General features: G+C 46.4%; 2 protein-coding genes across 3 annotated transcripts in view; both read right to left on the reverse strand.

Annotated features, from left to right (window-relative positions):
• The window catches only part of LOC133350570 (rho GTPase-activating protein 24-like), a 101819-nt gene extending 95267 nt beyond the window's left edge, over positions 1-6552 (reverse strand). Inside the window, exon 1 of one of the 2 annotated variants that reach the window (XM_061565044.1) lies at positions 2660-6552. The gene's annotated coding sequence lies outside the window, so the exon portion shown is untranslated. Of the gene's footprint in view, positions 1-1485; positions 2247-2659 lie in introns of those variants that run through there. The other variant, XM_061565043.1, reaches the window with a different exon arrangement.
• A 111-nt stretch (positions 6553-6663) lies between these two features.
• Positions 6664-26388, reverse strand: part of LOC133350572 (uncharacterized) — a 28919-nt gene continuing 9194 nt past the window's right edge. Inside the window, exons 5-10 of the mRNA XM_061565051.1 lie at positions 24000-24178; positions 22526-22599; positions 18340-18502; positions 17344-17426; positions 16509-16705; positions 6664-9594 (exon numbers count right to left, since the gene is read on the reverse strand). Of these exons, the coding sequence (XP_061421035.1) occupies positions 9013-9594; positions 16509-16705; positions 17344-17426; positions 18340-18502; positions 22526-22599; positions 24000-24178 (1278 nt within the window). The 3' untranslated portion in view covers positions 6664-9012. The remainder of the gene's footprint in view (positions 9595-16508; positions 16706-17343; positions 17427-18339; positions 18503-22525; positions 22600-23999; positions 24179-26388) is intronic.

The following is a 26388-nucleotide window of genomic DNA, read 5'->3' on the forward strand; positions in this document are numbered from 1 at the left end:
GTAGCAATTATCGCCCTCTACCGCAAAAAAAAAATGGCAGGACCATCTTGAAAAATAATTCGACTCAATGAGGCTTTCTTGCTTAAGCGTAATATCATTAATAATGCATTACAGTAATACCGTCGTGATGAACGCAATGAATGACCACTAGCATTTTTGTTAAACGTTCAACACCTTAGTGTGTGCAAGCAGATGTCGAATGCTCGACGAATAACGCGCCACTTGTCACGCAGCCCGTTCATACCGGGGAGCAACTTTCGTTTGGCATTTCACTTGCGGGGTAATCTATCTTCTGAGAGCTGCCCCAGATAAACCGTAGGCACACAGCGTTCAACCTTGAAGCCCACATACTTTTACTCGGCTGCCAACGGTAAACGCCCTGCAGATGCACCATGAGATAGGGGACAAGACCGCTCGCGGCTTGACGCACAGGCACACCGAGAGGCTTCAAATGGGCCGCTTATTTTCAGCCGTAATTACACGCCAAAGCACGACCCGTGAACAAGCAAAGAACAATCGGTCTATAAATATTGTACCCGACTTATCCTCCCCGACGCTGGCATGCGACCAAATATTGTAGAGTAAGCTAAAGTTGTACGGCTCTTCTTTCCTCGCTGCAGATGACGGATGCAATTTTTTAGCCCGAGTTCCCCCCCAAGACTGCTGAACGATTACTGAAAATTTTACACGAAGTGAAATATGTATTACCCTACTTTTAGCGCAAGGAAATATTTTTTTTATTATTATTTTAAAACTGGACACATTTTTTCGAGCGTTTGCATTTTGGGTTTGGGCCAACATCTGAATGAGTGTCTCATCCACCATATGGCAACGTAGTTGCAACTGCTTGTAACGAGGGGGCTCCTGTGTTCGTCCATCACATGGGTCCGCTGACACAGGCTGCACACGTTAGTGTGCATCTAATGCGGCTACGTTTTTATTTCAATGGTCATAACGTACTTAAACCAGAATAGTCATTTAACTTCACCTGCCATGTTGTGGGCCATCCAACAAGTTCAGAGGACAGGCTCATAATAATGCCACCGGCTACTTTAAAGGTGCTGGCTTTTTGTCAATTCGCTATTATTCAGCCAGGTGAGAGCCCAAGTCAGCATTATGCCATTACGCATCGCCATAAAAATGCATCAACATCAATACGGATCTTTAAAATACGCAAACCATCATTAAATTCCACACCATCAGCTCTTTATGAATCCGCATTAAATGAATACAAATCTCGTTTTTTGTTATTACGCTGTTACCCTGTACTCCACTTATCTTTCAAAAGCACTGTGTTCATGGCACACACTATGTGAAACATTTGTACGCCATAAAAAAATGCAACAGGAACACATCCATATACACTCTGGAGCCACATGCACGTGCTTGTTCATTATTCACAACAGTCCAAGTATGAAGGTAGTTTCCACCGGCAAAAATGACAGTCGGCACGATGTCCCTTTGCGCGCTGCCGTGTCCACCCACCTCGTCCCCTGAACTCCCTCCTTGCGTCCCAGTGCCGGCGACGCGAGCGAGACGATTTACGGGCGCAGCTGGGAGCATTCCTGGAGCGCTCTCAACCTCGGATTGTAGCAGTAGCATGGGGATTGGCGAGCCAGCGAGCGAACGACGGCACAGCGAAGCTTGCCTCTCCACGACCACCACTCCCCCAACAACCACGAACCCGCACTTCCTCTACAGCTCGATCTCCGCTTTCAGTCAAAGCGAGCGTGGCTCCAGCTGTGTGCAGCAAGCACTCGGTTGATGGTGGTGGGTGGGGGGTGTAAGCGAGCGAGTGAGCTAGCCACGGTAATTAAGTTCACTGAAGGCAGATGGAGCCGAGTTGGAATGAGAGCACGGGGAATGGAAGAGCGTGGGAAGAAGAGCAGGCGATCGAGCGAACGCCTATAGAAAATGAGTCACTTGTGAGACAGCCCTGCCAGCCTAACTTTGTCCCGAAGTAAAACAAAACGCACGAATGACCGGAGCCAAAAACCTGTGTGTGTGTGTGTCTGTCTGGCGGCGGCGGCTCGAATTAGATCGCGAACGACCGGGCAAGTTGGCCAAAGCGGCGTGGCCAAACGCAGCCACAAAAAATAAAATCCGTCAGTTCCCAGTAGCCTTGAGACACTTTCACGAGCAGGGCTGGTGACGGTCGAACGAGCGGAGGGTGCCGGGCAACCGATCAGCGGCTCGCCGCTGCTCGTTCGCCAGAGTTTGAGGTGAGCCTCGGCTGGCAGTCGCTATGTGGCCGTGGCAGTTGAAGTTGCACTTGGAGGAGGGAGGGAGAGAGTCTATACTCGGCGAGAACTGACATCTATCGGCTCTCCACCACCCCACCACCACCACCACCCTTCCTCGGCATTTTTCACTTGGTCTCACAATCCGCCAAAGCGGTGGGCGGTGTTGAGAATCCACTTGGCGCAACTTAAGCGAATGGTGAAGATACGTTCATGAAAAACCACACGCGCACGATTTGAATGTGTGAGAAAAAAATAAATCACGAGTTAAAATTAGAAAAAACCCACAGACGTTTGCTGCGAGTCACACAATTGCAAGGTTAAAAGCACTGCTCGGCGACTTGTATTCACTGTATTTTGTGTCGAGATATATTAGTCAAGTAAAAATAAACATTCTTTACATTCCATGAGAAACGTACCTTTCTCAGGGTCCCTCAGCTTGTTGACTTAAAATGTTCAAAACGTTACGTTGCAATCGGATGGCCACGAAATGCTCCGGTGTAGAATGTTACTCTTGAGTCAAGCACTTGAAGTAAATGTATAGTGGCAGTGGGGTTCGCCCCCCCCCCCTTAGCTAAAAAAATGCTATCACGTGTCCAGACCTAAAACCAGTTCCTCATCGCAAACACAGATTGACTTGTGATGCCACTTCCTTTCCAAAAGAGAAGAGAGAGAGAGAGGAAAAAAAGAGAGGTATGTTTATTATTAATCCAAAACGAAGTCTTAACACGTTGCGGACGTAATGTTGAACATTTTCTGGTGTACACATTTTTTCGTGAGCTTAGGTTGCTCGTGAAGAAACGTACCCGTTGAAAAACTGAACTAAGTAAAAACATTTTAAATTTTACCCGGTGAGGCTCACTGAGCAATACAGCTCGTTTTCAGAAGCGACCTGGCCACAAATGATAGCTCAACGAAGTGGCTTATTGTGTGGAAATGTCTAGCAGGCAAATACTACAAACGCACGTTTCTAAATGTGGGGGGGGGGGGGGGGTGAAATCGGAGGGCCTGGAGCAAAAACCACGCGACCACGGAGAGACACGCAAACTCCAAATATACAGCAGGCATCAATGATCGGGATCGAACCCACGACCTCCTGCATACTAGGCGAGGGTGTTAACATCTCGCCACCGCGACACCCCACAGCCAAACAACTCCCATAACCAACATGGAGCACAGGGGATCACAATCCAGCCATGAACTGACCAAAGAAAATGTAAATAGGTTCATACAAATTAAGGGTTGCGATCGAACCTACGACCTCCTGTATACCAGGAAAGGGAGTTACCATCTCGTCACCGCAGCACCATATCGTGGCTACTACTTAAACAAATTGCAAACAGTTCAAAAATATATATCTGAAAATAATCGATTTCTCATCTCGTCATGGTTAGATATTGGCTTGTAAATTTGGAGAAGCTGTACAGGAATGGAACAATTTCCGAAAGGAAATTTAACCCGCCGAGGTGTAACAAATGCACCTTCCACGTGCTCAGTGATGAACTTTACTGGCAGGGCATGTCACGAGGACACGTGCTTGACATGTGTCCAGTTTTCCAGCCATCGCTCTCAGATGAGAAAAAAACAAGCTCGTAAAGCCCCTTTGTTAATCCACTGCTGGATGAAAGCCCTCCCAGTGCCGCATGGGGGGGGTGGGGGGTAGGGTTATGTGACCGTGCATACTTTCATACTTTCACCACGCCGGTCAGCGATGGCTGGCGAAGGGCGAGGAGGCAGGATCGGTGCGGATGTCACTCGCCACGAATGTTAAACCACGGGCGGGAAATCGAACTCAGTTAGGCAGGTTCAGTGCGCTCACGCACTGTACCAGAGTATATATGTATTTTTAAAAAAAGTAAATGTGGAAATCTCAAAGTCAGTGGTAAACAAATTTACACGTAGATCGTGTAAAATTGCGTATGGATTTTTTGTTTGTTTAAGACTGAAAAGTATCATCCGAGTATCAACAAAACAAGCAGCAGACCGATGATCGTCCATTTTCAACACGTGGCATCATTGGCTTCCAAACCAGCAACTTTCAAGCCACCTTCAGTCTCCACCAAAATTAGCTATTTACTTTCGGACGAGCCAAGAAGAAAAATCATGACTACCGATAACGGGACGTTTCAGTTCGCCTAAAACAACGCGTTGCAAGGGAACGCCACACTTAATTCAATTTGAAACGCGTCCAAATGCCGAGTACTTCCAGACTGAAATACCTTTCTTCCAATAGCCAGCAGAAAAATGCATGTTGAAATCCAATAGTGGGGTGTTTAGCGAATGGCATGTTACATTACAGTCCGGTGGAATAAAATTCGTGGCGCGAGTACTGACATTTGCTTATGTAAGTATCCCCTCGTATAAATGCAGGCATTTACATCGACAAAGCTGGGCAAGCGTTGACAACATCTACACCCAGCGAGTCATTGCATCGACCGCGTGGATTCATTTCTGTTTTGCAACAAACTTGCCCTTGTTCAAACACTGTACCGTAGGCTTGGACATATTTACCGCATTCACGCGTTTCCTGAAAATACCATGTAGGCCGCGTAACATGTGAACGTTGCACACAAACAACATTGGCGAGGGAGAAAACAAACCCAGTGGTTTTCAGGGCCTGTGGCGTCGTCACCCACACGTCAAAATCTCAGGGGAACCCATCATCCATTCATCTGCATTGCTTTTGCACATGAGGTATTGTGTTTTAATTGCAAACATGTTTAAAAAAAATCTGCATCAATGTGAAAGTTGATAATAGTTTTTTTTACCCTTCTATCTGGCAACAAAACTGACACCTTATTACAAGGAGTCATGGTTGCATAGACCACAATACCTGCAGTCATAATGCAAACAAAAACACAACTCTGATAATGTGCACTGTCCTTGAAGTTGATTGGTCCACACCCGAGACAGCTTTCCTTAGAACCTAGCCTCACATGGGTTGGACCAAATGATGCCAAAAGGCGCACAACTCAAAGACAATGCACCATCAGAGTATGAGAGCTCGGGGTAAGCATTTACACAATGAATGTGAGAGTTGCCGATGGCAGATCCTATTATCCGACACAGCTTATCCGGGAACTTCATGCCTATCCGCGCGAGTATCAGGAAGTTGCAATTTTCCACCGCTTCCTAGTCAACTTCAATATCCACGAAAACAATGTAGATAATGGTAGAATGCTTCCACTTCTAGACGACTCCTCTTACACGTGAAAGGACACGACATAACAGCACGAATTTCACGCTTACACGAGGACACGTCCGTGTGAGTCTTGTCCGAGGATAAATTACGAATAATAGGTCAAATGTGTCACCACTGATTGGTTACTACGCTTATCCATCCATGATCATACGCGGACGACTGCATACATTGAGCGCTTCCAATAAGCCACGTCTGGGTGAATGACTCAGGGATAAACGTAGCTAATCGGATTGATTTGGCACCACTTCGGGGGTCACTATTATCTGAACAAAAAGGTGAATGGGAAGAATCCATACAGGGATCGTTTGAATTTTTTTGAAAGATTCCATTGGTGTTACAATGACACAAGGTGTGTGGGTTATATACACAGGTACATATACACTCGGTAATCTGTTCGGACGGTGCGTGCTGTCGCAAGAAACGAATGTAAAAACCACACTGGGATGAGATGCTGATTCCTTGCGCAGTAATGTGTTTTTCTCCGTGTGCATAGCAACAAGTTTTGGTTATTCCCGGGACAGCAGGAACACCCCGAACATGAGCCAGATGTTGGCGTTCAAAAGTCATTTAAGGCTCGCAACACTTTGCACAAATTTTGGTGGAATGACGCCGACGGATAAATATTGTTTCACTCTCTCGGCAACTACTCCTAGCAACAAGTACACACTTTTTTCAAGAGCAGCGCGTCAATTTTGACCTGAAAGGAAAAGAAGTATTGATTTGACGTATTTTTTAAACATGCAATCGTGTTGCATGTATACAATTTTATTCAACTTAATTTACACATGATCATATATTTTTAACCTGCTTGCAAAGTCCTGTCTTAACTAAATGTAAGGGGCCGTCCATAAATTACGTCACGCGATTTTTGATGATTTTGACCCCCCCCCCTCGTCACACAGCGTCACAAAAAGTCAGCCCCCCTCAAATGACGTCACAAAGCTCTGCCCCACCCCCCCCCCAAAAAAAAACATATTTCAATTTTGAAAATAAAACATCCTTCAAATCGCTTTAAACTATTGTCATTGTAGTGCGTTTTTAATGTAGCGCTGCACTCTGATGTTGTAGGAGTGTTGTTATAACAATTCTATATTTATTTAAAGTTGCGCATTTTGATGTGACGTCACATTTCACAAACCCCCCCCCCCCCCCCCCTCGTCACACATCGTCACAAATGTCTGACCCCCCCCCCCCCAGGTGCGTAACGTCATTTATGGACGGCCCCTAACCTATATTGGAAAATACATATGGCTACAATGCCAGATTGGTTACAATTTACAAGACAATTTGGGATTTCTATCACATCTAAATGTAGCTGCACCCTCCAGACACTGTGCAGTAAGAGTGTGCTAAATTGATTATGTGGAGGCGGTCAATGCAAGAGAACTAAAAATGAATGTTTTGAGCTTAGACTTGTACAGAAGTGTGGGTTCGGCAGCGCGAATGGCTGGGAGCAGGGAACTCCACAGATTGCATAGAAAGCCTTGGTTGCCGCGGCAGGGAGTGCGTGGAGGAGAGACTTGAAGTGAAATGAGACGATACGTCGGCAGAAGGAAGTCTGTGAAGGCCTTCTCCAGTGAAGATCGTCACAAGGCTCTTCATATGAGTAACACCAGCAGGCAATGCTGGGGTTTTTTTTGTGCCATCAAATGTCGCCATTTACGTTCTTTATTCAGACAGCGTAGCCACACAACAGCGAACAACCTAAGACCACAACACCACAGAGCTTCTCCCCGATTCTCCCATCGACTCATGTCTGCCATGAATGTTACCGCTTGTCTCAATAATTCCCACTCTCCCCCGCCACCACTTCGCCAAGCCGCCCACTGCCCCGTGCGGTGAAGTATGGTCAAACAATGCCCACGACCAATACGGGCTAGATCGACAAAGGGCTGTGAATTATAAAATCATTCATATCAAATATTTCCTGTTTACGTAAAAAAAGAGACTGTTTAACACGTCGGCTTTAATATTATTATTATTATCCATAATAACGGTTTAGTTGGGTTAGATAGCATAAATATAAATACATCACTGAACCTGCCGCCACCCAACACTGCCAATTAGTAAGATGTGTCACTTAAACAAAACGTGCCAAACAGTCACTACTTCAGCACACCGGTGTGTTTCGGCCACAACGCAAGCAGCCGGTGAAGAACAGGTCTGTCGGAAAGACAGACCTGTTCTTCACCTGAGGACGGCTGCTTGCGTTGTGGCCGAAACGTCGTGAGAATTATTTTATTGTTTTATTTTTATTATTTTATTATTTCCCTTCTACGTGACTTTACCGAAAGAACCAAGAAGATGAATCCCTGCAGTCACGAAAGCTTTAAATCGAAAAATTGTGGCCACGTCATGAGATGAAGCCGTCTATTTGGAACTCTCCGAGCAGACAACCGCCCGCGGCAGGAGACGTCCCAGAATTACGTTGACCCATTTCTACCCGACACACTCGGGGTCCTCCTCCGTGCTCCCCTGGCACCGTGCTAAACATTTCTGCTGTGTGGCAAAACCACGATTTGTAATTCTCAGAGCTGGAATTTAGTCCCTAAATTAAGTCGGGAACAAGTTGATTGAACGAGGGTTTGTGTGTGCGCGTGTGTGTGCAGTCATTGGTGACTGGGTCAAGGACCATAACCTTTTGATATCCGAAACTCCAGTTTTAAGGGGCTCTAATGAAATCTGGATTCAAACCCAGAAATTCAGTGGTGCTGTCTTGGCGCTCTGTTCCCACGAAGCCATTCGGCCACCTCTCAATGAGAACGACTTTCTAACGTACGTGGAGTCATTCACAAAGCAGCCAGTTGCTCGCTAAAACATCTACAAAGCTTGTGGCTTCATAGTGCGAGTTTGCATTTCCTGTACAATTACTTTCATCTGAACAAAAACACAACACGTAAATAAAAACAAGTACTTATTCCTGATACATTTAAACAAAATATTTAAAAAAGACTTCAACTTTATAGCCAACGGAATTAATTCTACATCTAGCTCGCGCCAATAGCACACGGGTAAAACGGTCACAACAAAGAACGGCCGCACTTTATGAAAAGCAGCACGCGGGCATAGTTCTGCAACGTTAATGAGGCCGGTACGCGCGTGGCAGAGCGAGGATGGAGCAACTGCCTGAATTTGGAAGCGTCTCAAGGCCCGGTCGCTATAATCCTCTCTTCTCAGTGTCACATTGACCTTCGAGACACAGCCCACCTTCCAACCTCACTCTCACCCAGTTTACCATTCTTCTTTAACAGAAGCACAACGAACGCTTCGCTGTCAAGCGATGGGCCAGTTAACGTGAGAAATGACCGCGGGAGCAATGGAATGGATGTCGCTCGAAAGCTTTCACAAAATTGCAGGCCAACGATTTGAAACGCGGGGAATGCTTGGAATGGGGGGGGGGGTGGTGGGGGACAAACTACAATCACGAGGGGTGGCAAATTCTCCCTTTAACCCACAAACGACACAAAAACAACCAAATTGCCAAGTCATACTAAAAACACAAGACACCAAACGCCCTCATACGATGAAACGCCAACCTGGCTCCACAGGCACATCATTTGAAAGGCTCAGTCAGATCTGCTCTGCCACCAGCGCAGTTTTAAGCCCAACGCCGCCACCACCACCACCGACGCCGGCGGCGGCGGCAGCGGCGTGTTCACCCCAAACGAGGAAACGAAGGACGTTGGCCAATCCCCGCAGCAGCCCGCCGCGGTGGCGACGGGCCCCCGCCGGGTGGCCCAGCACGGTCGTCACCCCGGCCGCCACGTACGACAGCTGCATCGCCAGCAGGCAGCACACCCACAGCAGGCAGCCGACGTTCACCAGCAGCAGCAGCGCCGGCCACGAGTCGCGGGTCATGGCCAACGCGGCCGCCGCGGCCCAGCGGCCGTAGTCGGGCCGCAGCCCGGCAAGGTGGGTGCCGCCACCGCCGCCGCCGCCGCCGCCGGGGCTTGGCGGAACGACGCGGGCCAGGTACGCGACGACGGTGCCCGAGAAGCAGAACTGGCACAGCGCGACGAGGACGAGCAGCAGCACGAAGGCGCGGTGGTTGCGTCGCGCGACGCACACCAGCAGGAAGAGGCAGTGGTGGTCCATGCCCTCCATGCAGGCATCGCACAGGCGGCAGTGCTTGGTCCAGGCGGGCTGCACCAGCTGAGGGTACAACAGAAACGCTGTCGTCGAGAACGGAGAATGTGCGCGGATGTGGTTTTTTTTGGGGGGCGAGGGTGGGGTTTGTAAATCGATTTTATTGGAACGTCTTGGTTTATACGAGCAACCTGCAAATCCTCTGAAGCTTAATAGCCATCCCCCCAGCCAGCCAAACATTTTAAAATAATCAAGTATGGTACACGTGGCGTAAAAATGTTAATAGAACCTGGGTTTGCAAGACGTCGTTACGTGGTGTTATTTACTAGGCATGTGTAACAATGTTCCCGCGGTGAAGTAAATCAGGCACTGCGGGGCTACGTTGTGGGAATCAGGCGGCAGTGCAGCAAAATCCATTGTTGCGCTGTGCTACGGTACCCCCGTCCGTGCTGTCCGCCTTCACCAACCTGCACCGGGCATCGTGGTTAGGTATGGTGAAATAAATATTCTTAGGTTTTTTTCGGTAAAGTCACGTAGGTAAAAATTTTACAAATAATTTTACCTATGTGACTTTACAGAAAAAAACCTAAGAATATGAATCCTTGCAGTCACGAAAGCTTCAAATCTAGAATGGTGAAATAACCCCCATCACCCGCATGGTGCGAAAGATGTTCAACACACATGGCGTGGACAGGCCCTCATCCAGCAGTGCGTTGATAACAGGGCTGCACATGCAGATTTAAAATCCCCCACGTCCCAACCCGCTTCCCCCACGTGATTCGATGAAGTATCATGATTCTAGGTGGCGACTTAAGTCGAGAATTCGATTCGTTTCCGTAGTGGTGAATGCAGTGTCTCTTCAGGGATCATGTGAACTATTCACATACAACACGTATAATTTGATGCACATATCTGCAGAATAAGAAGACGATTTAGATCGACGAACGGATGCATCGTTAACACGATTTGTTGTTTACAATTTTGATGGGCGGGTTTGCCTACGGGGGACGAGTTTGGGTGCAGCGAGGTGGACAGGCGGATGTACCGCGATGTGGGCGCCAGCTGGAAGGTGATGACAAATAAGACGTCGAGAGGAAGGCGGGTAGGGATGGGGGCGACGGAGGAAACGCTACAAGATGAACGAGTGATATGTTTCGATTCAAAGCTTTCGTGACTGCAGGGATTCATCTTCTTGGTTCTTTCGGTAAAGTCACGTAGAAGGGAAATAATAAAATAGTAAAACATAATAAAATAATTCTCACGACGTTTCGGCCACAACGCAAGCAGCTGTCCTCAGGTGAAGAACAGGTCTGTCGGGAAGACAGCATCTGAATGAAACACCCCAGGCTTGGAGCGTATATTTAAGCTGGGTTGGAGGGGGAAGAGCGCCTTGACAAAATAATTTGCATATCAATAGGAATTTAGAATATTTATGGTAAAATTCAGATATGGGATTTCCCATAAATATGCTAAATTACTCTTGATATGCAAATTATTTTTTGCTGTTCGTGAGCACCTCCGAAGGCCGGAACGGCACAGAAGTGTTGGTGGGTGGCCAGCACCACCCCACGCCACCGTTGCCTCCCTCGTGAACATTTTTTTTACACATCACACTGGGTGCTCAATTTAGGCTGAGTCGACCTAACGGAGGCCCAGGACCGGTTCAGAAAATCGTCACCGGTGTTCACCGTGAACAAGCCAGGGAATCGAATCCCGGTCTTGCCGGGTTCGAAGTGCGTTGCAAGCTCACTGCTCCACCGCTGCTCCTCCCCAGTCGACGCCACCTCGTGGCCAGAAGATGTATTGCACCACGGGACCCCACCGCCCCACGGGGGCGTTTTAAAATTTTAGCCAGCGGCAGCATCAGCAGCCACGGCGGTTGCGCAACGAGGTCACCGTGTTGTGTTTTGTTCAACAGCTTTCGCCACGGCCTGTGAGGCAATTGTGGAAAAACGAGCGCTTTCCAAACATATGGCCTTACCCACAGTGCCGGATTAAGCTAGCGCGGGGCCTGTAGCATATGCTATAAAGGGGCCCTAAGTAAATAAAAACCACAAATATGAAAACAGATTTTTAACTTGCACAGGAAAGTAATTGTATTTTTTTAATTTGCTATACAGCCAGATAATACGACAAATCGCTAACCTTAAACACCCAGTCGTTCATAAAAGTTGAAGGCGGTATAGTACTATAGTAATAGAGCAAGTGCAGAATCACTGAACTGGAAATGATAGCTTGAAAGCATTTAGCGTGGGGCCCTTGAAAGTGCGGGGCCCGTAGCATATGCTACTTTTGTTACTAGGATAATCCGGCACTGCTTACCCAGCGAAACACCAATGTATCGTGCACGATGGGGGAAAAAATGAGTCTCCAAAAACAGCGTATGAATGCCCCTTGTTGTCTTTTGGTTTACCCGGTAGAGCCTCACTCAAGACTTGTCTAAAGAGCGTTATTCAGGTGAATTCTGTCCAGCAATTTCCATGAATGGGTACTTGTTGACAAAAAATCTGGAATATGGATAGATCACACAGCGTTGCATAATCACACGAATGTGTATAACGCATCCTTGCTGAGAGCGAGTTAAAAAAAATAACCGCAATAGCCAGGCAATATATTATCCTTATGGCGGTACCCCGGGGTACCAAATAATACAAAATGGCCGAGGCAATTAAATATTTGATTCCTGGGGTACTATTTTTGTCCAGGGGTGTACTTAACTCCACGACTGGGGTACCAATCAATCCGAAATCAGTGCCACACTCCGCGATGTCGAAACGCAGCGAGGACGATTGCGTCGAAACCCTGAACGCTTCGTGCGCACAGTAGTGGTGCATCGTGTACAGCTCGTCGAGATGAGTCAATTGCCGCATCGCCGACCATCAACAGACTAAAAAATTAACCCGTAAAAACAAAGTTTTTCACTATAAATCCTTTATATGCGTGGCGGCTAGAGTCCTCTCGTCCTCTGGCTTGAGATGGCTGCCACCTACGGGTCAGATGATTGCCTGCCACCATTAAGCAATTGGTAATTAAATATAAAAAAAAAATCCTAAAAAGTGTAATGTTATGGAAAAAAAAATTCACGTAAATAAATTGTCACGCACAACGAGTCTGTGTGCAAAATGTCAGCTTGATTGGATCACGGGAAGTGGATTTAAAAACGACCGAAAGATTTGCACGGTCTTCAGCGCTCAAGCAAGCAAGCAAGTGAACTTAATATAAAGGATTTAAAAATGACTGCATCACGGACATCACGGACATTATGGTACCCTGGGGCACGGCCATAAGGTTCATATAACGGACGATTACAGTGCGGGAGGTCCAATTTTTCTTTTTTAAATGGCAACGTACAGCAACACTTAACATCTGCACACAAGACCAGTAATTGGCAACTTGGAAATAGCAGCGTCCTACACCAACGCTCGCCAGACGAGTCCCTCAAACTCCCCCCCAAGGACTCGCAGGCGGATATGAAAAAGAAAATCCTACTCCCCTTTACGAGCAGTGACTTGTGTATTATTAAATGCATCCGCCGAAGCTGACTGTTGGCGCCGCAGTGGCGAGATGTTAACCACCTCGCCTGGTATACAGGAGTTTGTGGGTTCGATCCCAATCCTGACGCCTGCTGTAGATTTGGAGTTTGCATGTTCTCCCTGTTATTGCGTGGATTTTTCTCCGGGTTCTCTGGTTTTTCACTTCACATTTAGAATCAACGTGCGTATTTGGCTGCTATAAATGTCCACGTGATAAGACACTTTGTTGAGCTATCATTTGTGGCCAGGTCGCTTCTGAAAAAGAGCTATATAGCTCAGTGGGCCTTACTTGGTCAAAAAAAAATTAGTTCATCGTCGTTTCCCCAGAGCTTCTATCTGCATCCTCCCCTTGCGAGGCACGTGACGACTGCCCATGCACGGCAATGAACTCGTTTTGTATTGATGTTTTAGGCAGAGGGGGGGGGACCGACACAATTAATTTATTTTTTGAAAACTGTAAATTAAAGAGAAAAAGCCAGCCCAGTGATGAAGTTCACATACTTTCGCTGGATATATTATATACAACCCGAGGCACGCTTCCAAATTCATTGCTTTATTATTCCTGCGCCGGGCAGTATTACCAGCACTCGATATCTCACATAGGCAGCTGCTGTCGCTTGTTTAACAACTCTATGTTGCAGACGTCAGATAATCCAATTCGTCTTCTGGAGGCTGCCTCAGTGCAGGACAACATTACACATTTACCTTTGCTGACAACCAAATGTACAAGTACCTGATAAAGCAATCGTTTGCGATAAATGCTTAAGGTCAATCGGAAGGCGATTGCTTCTTTTGGTATTGACGAGCATAAAGAGGAGCCCATATGTACACTGTAGAAGAAGAAACGCACGCTACAAACGGAGTTATACTGGTAGGAACCTCCTGGTTACACCAGCCCACAGGGGATTATTGTGTCCGTCGTGCAGGGAGGGGCTGGGTGGGGAGGGGAGGGTGGGGTGGAGCTGCGTGGGGAGGGTGGGGCTGAGTGGGGAGGGGAGGGTGGGAGGGGCTGGGTGGGGAAGGTGGGGAGGAGCTGGGTGGGGAGGGTGGGGAAGGGGCTGGGTGGGGAGGGTGGGGCTGGGTGGGGGGTGGGAGGGGTGGGGCTGGGTGGGGAGGGACCGGTCACCCCGTGGTGCCCTTTTCAAACTCAACGTTTAACCTACTCACGCCGGCTTGTGCCCGCCCTCACAGTCAAGCATATTTGCGGAATATACCACGCCGCCGTTGACCCTGGCCATTGACCGAGCAACCCAACGTCCTACCAGCTCCCTCCGCAGGAGGAATGTGTTTTCCCGCTCAAATTAACGTCGAGGCGAGGCTCATCCCCTTGTTTACAGCCCTGAGCCAGTGGTCGGAATTCCGCACTCTGCTGTGCTGATGATCCCTAATAAAGGTGAAATGAGAACATGAGCTGTGGGGGTGTTACACAACAAAGGCTCATTCCTAACAGCGTGGTGCTTCAGCCGCACCGAACCTCACAAAAATAATATTCAGGGCCTACCTTGGCTCCTCCCACCCTCAACCAGTATATATACAAATACTGTGTTCTTGGAATTTCTCTCACTTGATACAGCTATCGTGCTGTGACGGTTCCACCTGAAGACGGAAGCTTGTGTTGCCTCCGAAACGTCGTGATTTTTATTTAATTTTTATTTTACTTTTATTAATTTAAATTTTTTACCTACGTGACTTTACCTAAAAAAACCTAAGAAGATGTTTATGACCCTGGAAGGAAAAACGACTTGTTCTCGCAAGATCACTTACCGACGCAAACGTGTGCAATCGGCTCTGGAATCCCGTGAACTCTTGTGGGTCCTTATTGCTTCAGCATGTGGCATCAATTTGACTTCTGTCTTAGCGGCCCGTCTCCCCCCAAAAAAATCCCTGATGTGCTGATGCTATCATTTCAGACGCGGAAAAGCACTTTGCGCCACGCACGCCGGCAAGAGGTGATGATTTGTCTTCGTGCCGATTCGACTCGTGCCCAGCGGCGGTGTGTTGCACCGTCATGGTTTGGGGGACACAATTCGATTGAGGGATGCAATGATTTTAAAAATATAGATATTGTGCGTCTCATTTGTGAAAGTTTAATTCAAATTAATTGTAACATTTGTATGCGCAGTAATTAGCAGCTATTGTAAACTATAAACTTTCGCACAAATTATTAGGTGTCTGTATCGTGAGCGAATAATCAATTTTAATCGACGCGTCTTTGCCACGACTACGCGCCAAGTCAATAAGAGATTCTTCTTTGAAGAATCACCATCCCATGTGGGCCTTATTCCCTGAGCATGTGGTGTCGATTTGACTTCGGTCTTTGCCGCCCATCTCCAATCATCCCTTATGGTGATGCTATCGTTTCAGGCGCAGCAAAGCAGATGAACAACAAACACAGGCAAGAACATAATTCCTACCTCCAGTGATTTAATGAGCTACCACAAATCGGTATCATGATTCAAGGGCTGATGTTTTTGCCATCACGTTTGTATTGTTCATCTTTTATTTTATTTTACTATTTTATTTGACTATTTTTTTAAACTTCAGTCAACAGTTGATTCTTTCTATGCACTCTTCTCATTAGCATCGTGAGCTTAACATTCAAATTAAATGAGGTGGCCGGGTGGCTCAGAGGTGAGAGCACTTAGCTGGCTGTTGCTGAGATCCTGGGTTTGAATCGAGGCGCAGCCACCTGAGGTTTCGAACGTAATGCTCTCTCCTGCTACACAGGAGGTCGTGGGGGTTTGATGCCCACCCTGACGCCTGCTGTATGTTTGGAGTTTGCGTGTCTCACTCTCTCCCTCTGGTGGCGTGGAATTTTCATTTTTCCTTCGGGTCCTCCGGTTTTTCCCTCCACATTTAGAAACGTGCTTCTAAGATGATTTGGCTGCTAGACATTTCCACGCGATAAGCCACTTCGTTGAGCTATCATCTGTGACCAGGTCGCCTCTGAAAAAGAGATGAATAGCTTGGTGGACTTTATCCGGTAAAATAAAAAGTTCGTTTTAGTTTAGTTACCGCACAATAAGTGACCATATAAACCATCAAATCGCATTTGGTTCTGCACTTAATTTGTATACAATTCCAGCTCTGCGAATGAAAATGATTAGTTTGGCTCATATGCCGATTGTGGTTCTCATATGACAGGGCGGGTGGGATAAAGTGCTGCCCGACATCAGTTGATGGGATCTCGAAGGACAGCTCTGTGCTTCTTGCTACCGTAGACCGTTCTACAACAAGAAGACTTGGGCTGTTCTGCGACAGATCCAAATGGATACTTCGCCTTATAACATCATGCTGACGGCACAAATGGGACAAAATCAGGCAATGAATAAAAAAAACAATAAACATACGATTTTAAATCTACAAAACGATGCATCGTCATGCGCCTACTTGCTATCCCAATAAATCCAAACCGACACGGCCTGGGCTCTCGATGGCCGCACTCGCCTCGCAGCTGATGCAGAAGCGCTGTGTGGGTTCGCCGGCGGCCAGAAGCTCGTGCACGGATGACAGGCCGGAGCCGGGCGGGCCACATTGCGGTCGCAGCCGGCCCGGGTCCCTCAGCAGCACAGAGCACATGGCCAGCCCGAGCAGCGTTGTAATCACCACGGAGCTCACCAGCAGCGCAGGCGCCGGCCACAGTACTGGCACGGGGTCAGTCAAGGAAGTTCGCAAGACGAGACTCGTACAACATTCCCGCCTAAAACATCGAAGCTAAAACAGCGCGAGGCCCTCACGGCACAGGTGGTTTTCCGCTGGCTATTTGCCATGCACAGCCATAGTCCATGGTTTTGAAAGAAAAAAAACCCCAGATGAATTTGGCTTGGGGAAAAGGCCGGGCCAGGGGAGTGGGGCGATCGACTCGGTCATTGGGTGCGACGTGAGTGGCGTGGCTTGGCTCCTGCAGTGGAAAAACAAACTGGCGCCTCACCACAAACCCGGCGTGGCTCAGTTCTACTTTCTTTTGGAAAACTAATTTCTTGAGAACTGCTTTTTGTGTTTAGTTTGTTGTCCCCCCCTCCCCCACCTCCAATTAGCATGGTTGGCTACGTATGGTGCGAAAGAAGTTCAACATACATACATATGTGACCTAGCCAAATAGACAACATGACGATATGATAAGAGTGCTTCAAGCTGTCAGTGCCATTATCGTATTTCCTGCATTCTGAGCCAACGCAAACACGATCTATTTCATCGCTGTTTGAAGTTAATTATTAAGTGACGGGACACAAATTGCTCTATGTAATTATACTCGAACAGTGTCAATCGCAGCCAAGGATACTGGGCAGTAGTTTGTAGTAAAAGCAGAACAAGGAGTGGATGATCCCAGCGATGAAGATTCCAAAGTAAATGGGATTCTGCCACCTGCGAATTGAGTGCATGCATGGCAGCGATTAAGCAGCAGAGCCCAGTGGACAAACATCAACACAGCAACTTTAATAACATCCACGTGTAAAACACACACACGCACAACAATATCACCATATACATGTTCACGAGGCATGATATAATTATTCAATTAAAACGTATTTCTTAGGCCAACGATGCATGTAAACCGGAGCTAACAATTATTCACGATTTCAGCAAATTTCTATGCTTATAGTAACGCCTCGTAGTTAACATTAATGTCACAAAGATAGAGCTCCGTTGCTATAGCAGCAGCGCTCCAAATTTGAAGACGTTAATGTTAACACCGGGAAACATTCGTCCACGGAGAGACTTCCAGGATTACTAAGATAAATCCCACTTGCTGGCAATAAATTAAAAATGCAACACATTCATCAACCGTTATTTGTGCCAATTTACCACTGCCAAAAGAGATTTTGTTCAGCGATACCAGCTCAACTTTGCCACAAACGAACCACAATACCTTATTGATCTCGTCAAGGAGCATAAACCATCATGCAAACTCCGGTCATCCTCGCAGGGGCTTTTGGCTAGCCATGGAACAAGGACAGTAACCGCATCATGCGCTTTCAGATGAGCTTCTGCAGCCCGTCTGGAATGCTCTTCCTCCCAATCTTAGAAAGCCGCTGGAACCATGCACTTTTCAATGTAGATTGAAAACTAATTTCTTTAGAACCGATTTTCGTGTTTAGATTATTGTCCTTCCCCGGCACCTCCGGTTGACAACGTACGGCGCGAAAGATGTTCAGCATACAGCACACACATTGGCACCTTAAGCTGAGAAATGCCATGGCAGGTGAACAGCGCTCACTTGAGCGTGGGGAGACACTGCGTTGGCCCGCGGGCACAAGCAGGACACACAGAACGGCACCTGCTGATGTGCCAGATGCGGTGAGTTTGGCCGAGGACGGTGCGAGTGAGCGCGATGAACAGCGCCATGATCAGGTATCCGCTGTAGGCGGGCACCAGGCTTGACAGGGCCAGCCCGGCCGCTGCCCCGACGCCCGGTAGCAACATCAGGCCGTAGTAAATCCCTGGAAACGCACGGCAAGCAGACACCAATGAGATGTGACAGCGAGCTGCGGGGGGGAGACGTTTAGAAGCATTCTGTGGTTTGGATGTAATGATTCCGAGCAGCCTCCAGACGCGGTGCAACAATTTCCAGACAAAATGAAATTTACTCGATCAAACATACGAATTAGCAACAAAAAACTACGCAAATAAATTAAATGTTTAAATAAACAAACGAAATCAGTAACAGCAAATACATGTATTAAAAACAACGGCTTCTGAACTTGACGAGTGCTAATTACAGATTTGTGTATTTTCGTACAAGTTGCGGATGACTGCAATGCGTGTGTTTTGGTTGGGTAGGTTTGGTGGGTGGAGACAAGAAGATTAACCTGGCGTTTGGCACGCAGAAGGAACTGGAGTGGTCACACAACGTGTTTGGAAGCTCATACTTTTGTACCCTGGCTTGTGACTGATTAATTGAGCAAAAGGATTTGCAGTAATTAACGATTTGTCCCGTGCTAGCCGATTCATGCAACGAACTTCAAATTGTTACAGCCGCCAATCAAGTACGGGCAAGCGAGTGTGGAGGATGCCCCGCCGTGGTGGCGATGGAGCGATGAGATTTGTTTATGTGTAGGAGTGAGAAGGATTGTGGCATCGCAGGATGGCAAGGGATACCAATGGCATGGGCAGGCTTTCATTCGGCAGTGGACAGACTGTGGCTGATTATGAGGATGATGATTTGCTCTCCAATCCACACATACTATCTAAGCCACCCCGCCCACCCACTCTCACCCTTCTCTTATTCACAAACATGTACATCTATGCAATACATCTCGACCAACACGGTTCAATTAATCGAACAGCTGCGGTTCGCTGTTTGCAACTGGGACGTTTGCTTGCGAAGTAGTTCATGTTGTGTGCAATGATAGGAATTTGATAGTACCCCTGTGATGAAGATGTAAAATGCCAAAGGCTGACATTTACAACAAAAAAGCCCAACGAGCGGAAATATATACAACGGGAATATTGTAACGGTGGAATGTATGCAAGTCTGCATTCATTTGCCAGCATATGGGTTCCGTTAAGACGTGCATTGTACAAGCGAATGAAAACAAACTGAACGGGCAGTTCATTACAACACTTGCACAAACATTCACATGTCCTCCACTTAAACTGTTCCGGCAGTGACTCAGTAAACAGTGTACAGTGCATTTCCTGTCTAACTACCGTCTTGGCAACGCTGCAGAAGAGTGGTCAAAGGTGATAAAGTTATCTTTCCAATAAATTAATTGTTTTAAGTTTCTCCCAAAGAGGCACGTTTATTGCTTTGCAACAGTGTGGTAGTAAAATGTAAAACGTGAGCACAAATCATGATTTTTTTTCTTTTACAAGTGCAGGAATTCATATTCTTGGGTCTTTCGGTAAAGTCATGTAGATAGGTAAAAAAAAAAACTTTTTTGTTAAACAAATGTTTTTTTAGGTTATAAAAAAAGCTTTTTTGTTAAACAAATTTTTTTTGAACCTATCTACGTGACTTTACCGAAAGACCCAATAATACGAATTCCTGCAGTCACGAAAGCTTTAAGTCAAGATTTAAGTGCAGGTTCCGTAGCCATGAAATAAAAGAGTCAATTTGGAGTTTAGTTGGATGAAAGTAGCGGCCACTACTTTGATCAGTCGCTCCCAGCTTCGTTGATGGCAGTGTGAGAGGTGCAGCGTCATCGCCAAGCCTTGCAAATATTTTAGGGTCTTTGTAAATGAGGGGGGGAAACGCAGGGTGGTGGTGGTGGTAACGACGCACGCCTGCAACCTAGCACTGTGCAGGCAAGGGTTGGTGTATCAGACGAATGTTGTTGAACCCCCTTCGGATGGGAATCAAGGTTGTACATCCCTGGCCTTGCCAGGAGAATGCAAACGTGGACTCCACCTGTCATCTGTATGGGATAGAGTGTTGTTACCTCGCATGCGAGAATTTTTCGCAGTGTATTGATTTCCGACCACGTGTAAACATTCATTAATTAGTGTCGAGAACACCTTAATATAAAGAGGACTGCAGAACTTGGGGGGGGGGGGGATTTGGCAACAGCTCACTGCCTGGCTGCCGTTACGCTCCGAGTGCATCGCACACCTCTCTGAATTCCGATGCTGGTAACATTCAGAGTCCCTTTCTGGCAGTTCATACCTGGATGAGGACCTCAACAGCACTGTGTGAGTCATGGGGGTTATCTTGACCATACCTCACGACACTAATCAGTGCAAGGTTGGTGAAAACACGGCGCAAGGCTGATGGACAACAACGCAAAAGCACAACGGATTTGGCTACACTGCCCTCTGCTGTCCACCACGGAACTCTGCGGCCCATAACAAACCATCTGAGCACTTATTCTTAGGTTTTTTCGGTAAAGTCACGTAGGTAAAAAATTAAAATTAAGTAATAAAGTAAAATAAAAATAAAATAAAAATCACGACGTTTCGGAGGCAACACAAGCCTCCGTCTTCAGGTGGAACCGTCACAGCACGATAGCTGTATCAAGTGATTTTTATTTTCAAGTGATACAGCAATCGTGCTGTGACGGTTCCACCTGAAGACAGAGGCTTGTGTTGCCTCCGAAACGTCGTGATTTTTATTTTATTTACTTTTATTAATTTACATTTTTTACCTACGTGACTTTACCGAAAAAACCTAAGAATATGAATCCTTGCCGTCACGAAAGCTTAAAATCTAGAAATATCTGAGCACCTGCCAGTCTGAAACCTGACGAGATTGGGTGCATTGCAGGTGATTTGGTCACCGGCTGTGATGTTGGTACAAGCACCAGAGTTTCCAGTGCCGGCATAACGTTCAAAATTGACAAAAAATAAAACTGTCACTGTAGCAACCAGATTCTTCACCATCTTGTAAATAATCTGCCTCCACTTTAATAGAGCAACCTTGCATAAAGGAGATTTAACACGCAATCATAAATATCGCCGTGAATAGCATGGCGTTTATGGCCTCCATACAACAGGTTGTAAAATACAGGCACAGTTCAATGGCAGGCGGAATTGCCAATTTATGCACACAAATAAAAAAAAGGTTACGGGTTTTTTTTTACATTTTTAATATATCAAGGGGAACAAGGGGATTGTGTAATGGTTTGTCCACTGGGCCGTCAAATCCGGAGGTTGCCAATTACCTGCACCTCCAATTAGCGCGGATGGCTACGTACGGTGCAGCATATGTTCAACATGCACACACATCTTCATGGTTCTTTCGGTAAAGTCACGTAGAATGGAAATAATAAAATAATAAAAATAAAACATAATAAAATAATATAGTAGTATATTTTTTATTTTATTATTTTTTATTTTTATTAGAATAAAATAATACAATAGTATATTTTTTTATTTTATTATGTTTTATTTTTATTATTTTATTATTTCCATTCTACGTGACTTTACCGAAAGAACCAAGAAGATGAATCCCTGCAGTCACGAAAGCTTTAAATCGAAATGCGCACACATATCTCCCCTGCACGGCATTCGAATCAATGAGCACATTCCTAAAATTCCCCGCTTCTGTCTACCCATAAGTATACATGTGTTTATGTATAACTGCCGGTTGGACAAGATACTAGTCATGCACCATCAGCAAGCTGTGTGTGGTGGGGTAAAGTGTGGGTATTCTCGCCTCTTGCAAGACATCTGGCCAATACTGGAAGAATAGGCCAACTACCCTCCACAGTGGTTCTTTAGATCTTCCTCTATAGTGGCAGCCTTCCACCAGCAGTGGCATGAGCAAGCAATTGCAGGACTGCAACTTTACCGTTTACCAAAAGACAGTGGATTGTATAGCCAAAAATAATCATTCATGGAGGCTGTACAAAAAACATTGACTTCATTATAAGCTAATCTAAACTAGTCTAAACTATTTCAAGGGAACCTTGTGTACATACTCTTGTCTGTATTGTTAACAGTTTAGTATTACAGAGTTTACTATGATGGACTTTAATGGATTTGAAATGTACGTTTTGCGAAGTGGCATGTACAGGTTGACTGACCAAGAGGCTGAAGGGATTTTCCGTTGTACGATCTCCTCTCCAAATTTTCCAGAACCTCAGACAGGTGCTTGTGCCTTCAGATAAAAAAAAAAGACATTAGCAAGGTAGAACAAATATATTAACGGACAGTGCAAAAGAGAGGAAAAACACACAGATTAGGGCATTTGTGCAGGTTAATGATATCTTTAAAACCGTGAAGAAAGTCAGCTGGCTTGGGCTGGATGCGTCGTTCGAGGGGACGATGTCCGATGGTCAAGCACAAAGACGGAGCGGCAGCCGAGGAACGGAACGCGTCCGAGAGGAAGTCCACAGAGAAAATGAAGCGGACAAATGAGGTCACGTGCTGCTACTCGGTAAATTATTGCATTTCAAGATCACGAGAGAGGGATACGCCGGTGACTTGGGGGGGGCCTTCATCCGGCAGTGGATTGATCATGGCTGCCGCTGATAACAAAACAAAACAAATACGGATGTCATAGCAATGAGTAGTTCTTTCACGTATGTGTACATGCAGGTACGTGCACAAGAGTAAAGCGATGGCCCTTTAAACACCTTCAAAAATTCCCACAAAGCATCCCACATCGCACGGCATGGCGAGTGTGCGCTCAAGCTGGCGAGGAGTGAGAAATAAGACGACGCATTTAATCACTGGATTCCCCGGATTTATGATTCCCCCGGCTTTATGAAAGATTCCCCGTTCGATTTTGATTAAATGTTCAGCTTCGAAAAAGGAGGTCATCGCCAGCCAAGGACAGGCTCTGATTAAAACCCAATGGGGCCCTAAACCAGAGAAATATCATGAGCCCCCCACCCCCCCCCCCCCCCCCCCACATATGGTGTATAAGGACCACGTGACTCTCCCTTCTTGACAAACCCTTATGGACACATAGGCTCACTCTGGCTGTTGAATACTCGCGGACTTTCGTGGTCAGGGCTCATGAAAGGTCTCCCGTCTGTCGATGTGGGCACAACGCCACAGAGAGCAATTTGAAGAGGTATAAGTGAAGCTTGAATATGTGCTACTGCGCATCTCATGTGGAGCTGGCTTATGAACCACACGGGACAACTGGTGAAATGGGTAACCACAGCCCAAGCACAAATTGCTCCTTCACACCACCTGCATCCCAGTGAAACAAGCTGAAGCGTTATTCCCCCCTACCCTGCGGTTATATTTGGGTATATAATGATTCGCCCCCCACATCCATTCGTTGAATTGTCATGTTTCAGGGTCACGATTCGATTAATAAATATATTGGTTTTTTTTGCATTATTGAGGAGCATGCAGAATCTATAATGGCTGCAGGAGCCACGTGAACTCATCACAACATACACAAATCGAAGATAAAATCGATCCTTGGATCACGATTTGCCACAAGCATTGCGAGCATAAAAATTCTAATTAGATCCACGAGCTGACGCATCTTTACATGCCGAGGTTATAACGGCGCATCGATTGCCTTGCGAGCAGAATTACATGTAAGTGTTGCAGCTCCTCGCCAGCTCCACAGGAGTCAACCCGTCGCGATTCCTCAGCGCGAACAGCCCCATGCCTCCGGCCTGCAGAAGTGGCCAGCACAGGGCACTATGGCCCTTCAGCGTCGCCAAGTGCAGGGCCGTGTTGCCATCGGCGTCCCTCGTCCGGCAGTCGATGCGCTACGCAGGCGGACAGGCACAAGCACGAGCGGCAGTCAAGATCAACCATTCTCAGTGTTCTTTGTTCGTCGAGTGCTAGCATCGGCCCACGCAGCACGGATCTCCCTTGTAAAAATAGCCGGGCAACTGGCTAAACGGTATCATCCGTGTAACAAATTAAAATAAGCTCAAACTCAGTGGCAAGTGATATCAGAACCGGTCCTGCCCGTCCCCTCCCTTTGGCAACTGCCTCCGCCCAACGTGGTTCAGTGCTGTAAAAAAAACCCACGTGACCATCACGGTGTTGCGAAGAGCTGTCATTTATTTGCTTTTTAGTGCTGTAAAATGACAATACATTCAGCTCATGATTATCCACGGGTGGATAATCCAGAATGTAGATTAACGGTGCTCACTCGTGCCTTTTTCGCACCCATCACCTCCACTTCCATGCAAACTACTGACCATAAACCCCTAATTTAATCAATCAATACATTCATTAAACCCGAGTTTCTTTAGGAGCTATTCCTCACTCGTAGGTGATAAAGCACCCCACGAACGGCAAGTAAATTGATTACTTTAAGCAATAATAAAAAAAACCTGGCGACACGTTATTTGTCTTCACACCCATTCTACGATAACCGATACAATTCATAACCAAATTTACGTAAGTTTTGCATTATCCACTCCTTGTTTTTAATCTGGGGGGCGACAGCACCCGATTCCCAATATCCCGGATAATCAACAGCTAACTATATTCACCAATTATGGCACCAGCGGACTCTAATCAGCTGTACGCAACTTCCGATGTTGCGGCAGCACGAAAATAAATAATGCCTGAGCTGAGCGCTGCTGTCACGCTTTCCAACCTAACAGCATGTGCATTCCATCCAGCTGTGGTCCGCAGAGGTCAAAAGCCCTTTTTGCTGCTAACAATCAGATTGCGTTCGGTCCCTTGAAATATTATTTCACTGTACAATCGGCGTGTTTTCCATGAAGCGTGGCTTTGGCCAGTGCTTTCCATCGGAATAATATTTGTGGCTCTATATTTACTCATACTTGGCACAAACACAAGGCACGAGATTCAAATTTAAAATCTTAAGTAGATGGGGAACATGTCTCTAAACTAGATCCTGAAACACGTGGAGCTGCTGACAAGAGTTTGTTGCGTGCAAGGCCGATCCTGGCAGCACATTTCCATGGCAAACCGCAATATGAAGAGCCGGTTTTCTAACCCCTTAGGAGGTTATTTTCCATAAATAAATCTTGTTTTTTATTAACTCATAATCAACGTGTCACCTCCAATTGTCCATCGACTATGCTGTGCATTCGGCCTCATTCCTCTCTCGTTGATTTATTTTCTGCACTTTTTTATTGTTTGGTATTTGTAATCTGTTTTCTGTAACCATTTATTTATTTTCATCCAGGTATCCCTTGAAAAAGAAACTTGTATCCGAATTGGTTTCTCTACTGGTTTTCAAGACAATGTATCCATAACACTGTATCGATACATAGCACACACACAAAAATATGCCCTGACACAAATGCTGTTTGTGAGCACATATTAAGGGTGGGGATGGTGTGGCCAAACCGTGCCTGGCCACCTTCGCCTCCTCAGTGCTGATCCATGCCACACCACACCAGATGCTCATTTAAGGGGAGACTTCAGGCTGGTTCAGATATAATTTGCCACTGATGTCAGCCATGGCCGGAGACAATCGAGCTGTTGGGTTCATAGCACATCGCTCTTAACCACTAAACCTCCCCTATCTCCCCAAACATCAAACAACAAAGACACACACACACACGTTTTACATGTGATCAAATTTCTCCTCCCATAATTTCAGCCAAAGAGAGTAAATCATTTGGATGGCACTGGACAAACATGTTTTTGAAATGTGTATGGGGAGGCAACACCATTCCCAGACCGTAAACTCAATCTCATCACCTCCCGTGACACGACGGTAAGGTCACCGCCACCTGTCCTGGCTTTCCTGCAAAGTCCTCTTTTTTTAATTGTCCTGGGAAACATCAGAAGTCCCGGTGCTTATCAGTTGCGGAATAATACGTCGCCCAAGACACTGCATTGACATGGAGTGCTCCCCCCCTCTTCTGGTTACTGTGAGATATTCTGTTCCTCAAATCTTGACTTAAAGCTTTCGTGACTGCAGGAATTCATACTCTTTGGGTCTTTCGGTAAAGCCACGTATTATGCTGTATTTTTTCACCTGATG

The sequence above is a fragment of the Lethenteron reissneri genome, chromosome 34 (assembly GCF_015708825.2).
Source record: "Lethenteron reissneri isolate LAM-NWPU_2019-01 chromosome 34, ASM1570882v1, whole genome shotgun sequence".
In the NCBI taxonomy this organism is placed as follows: domain Eukaryota; kingdom Metazoa; phylum Chordata; class Hyperoartia; order Petromyzontiformes; family Petromyzontidae; genus Lethenteron; species Lethenteron reissneri.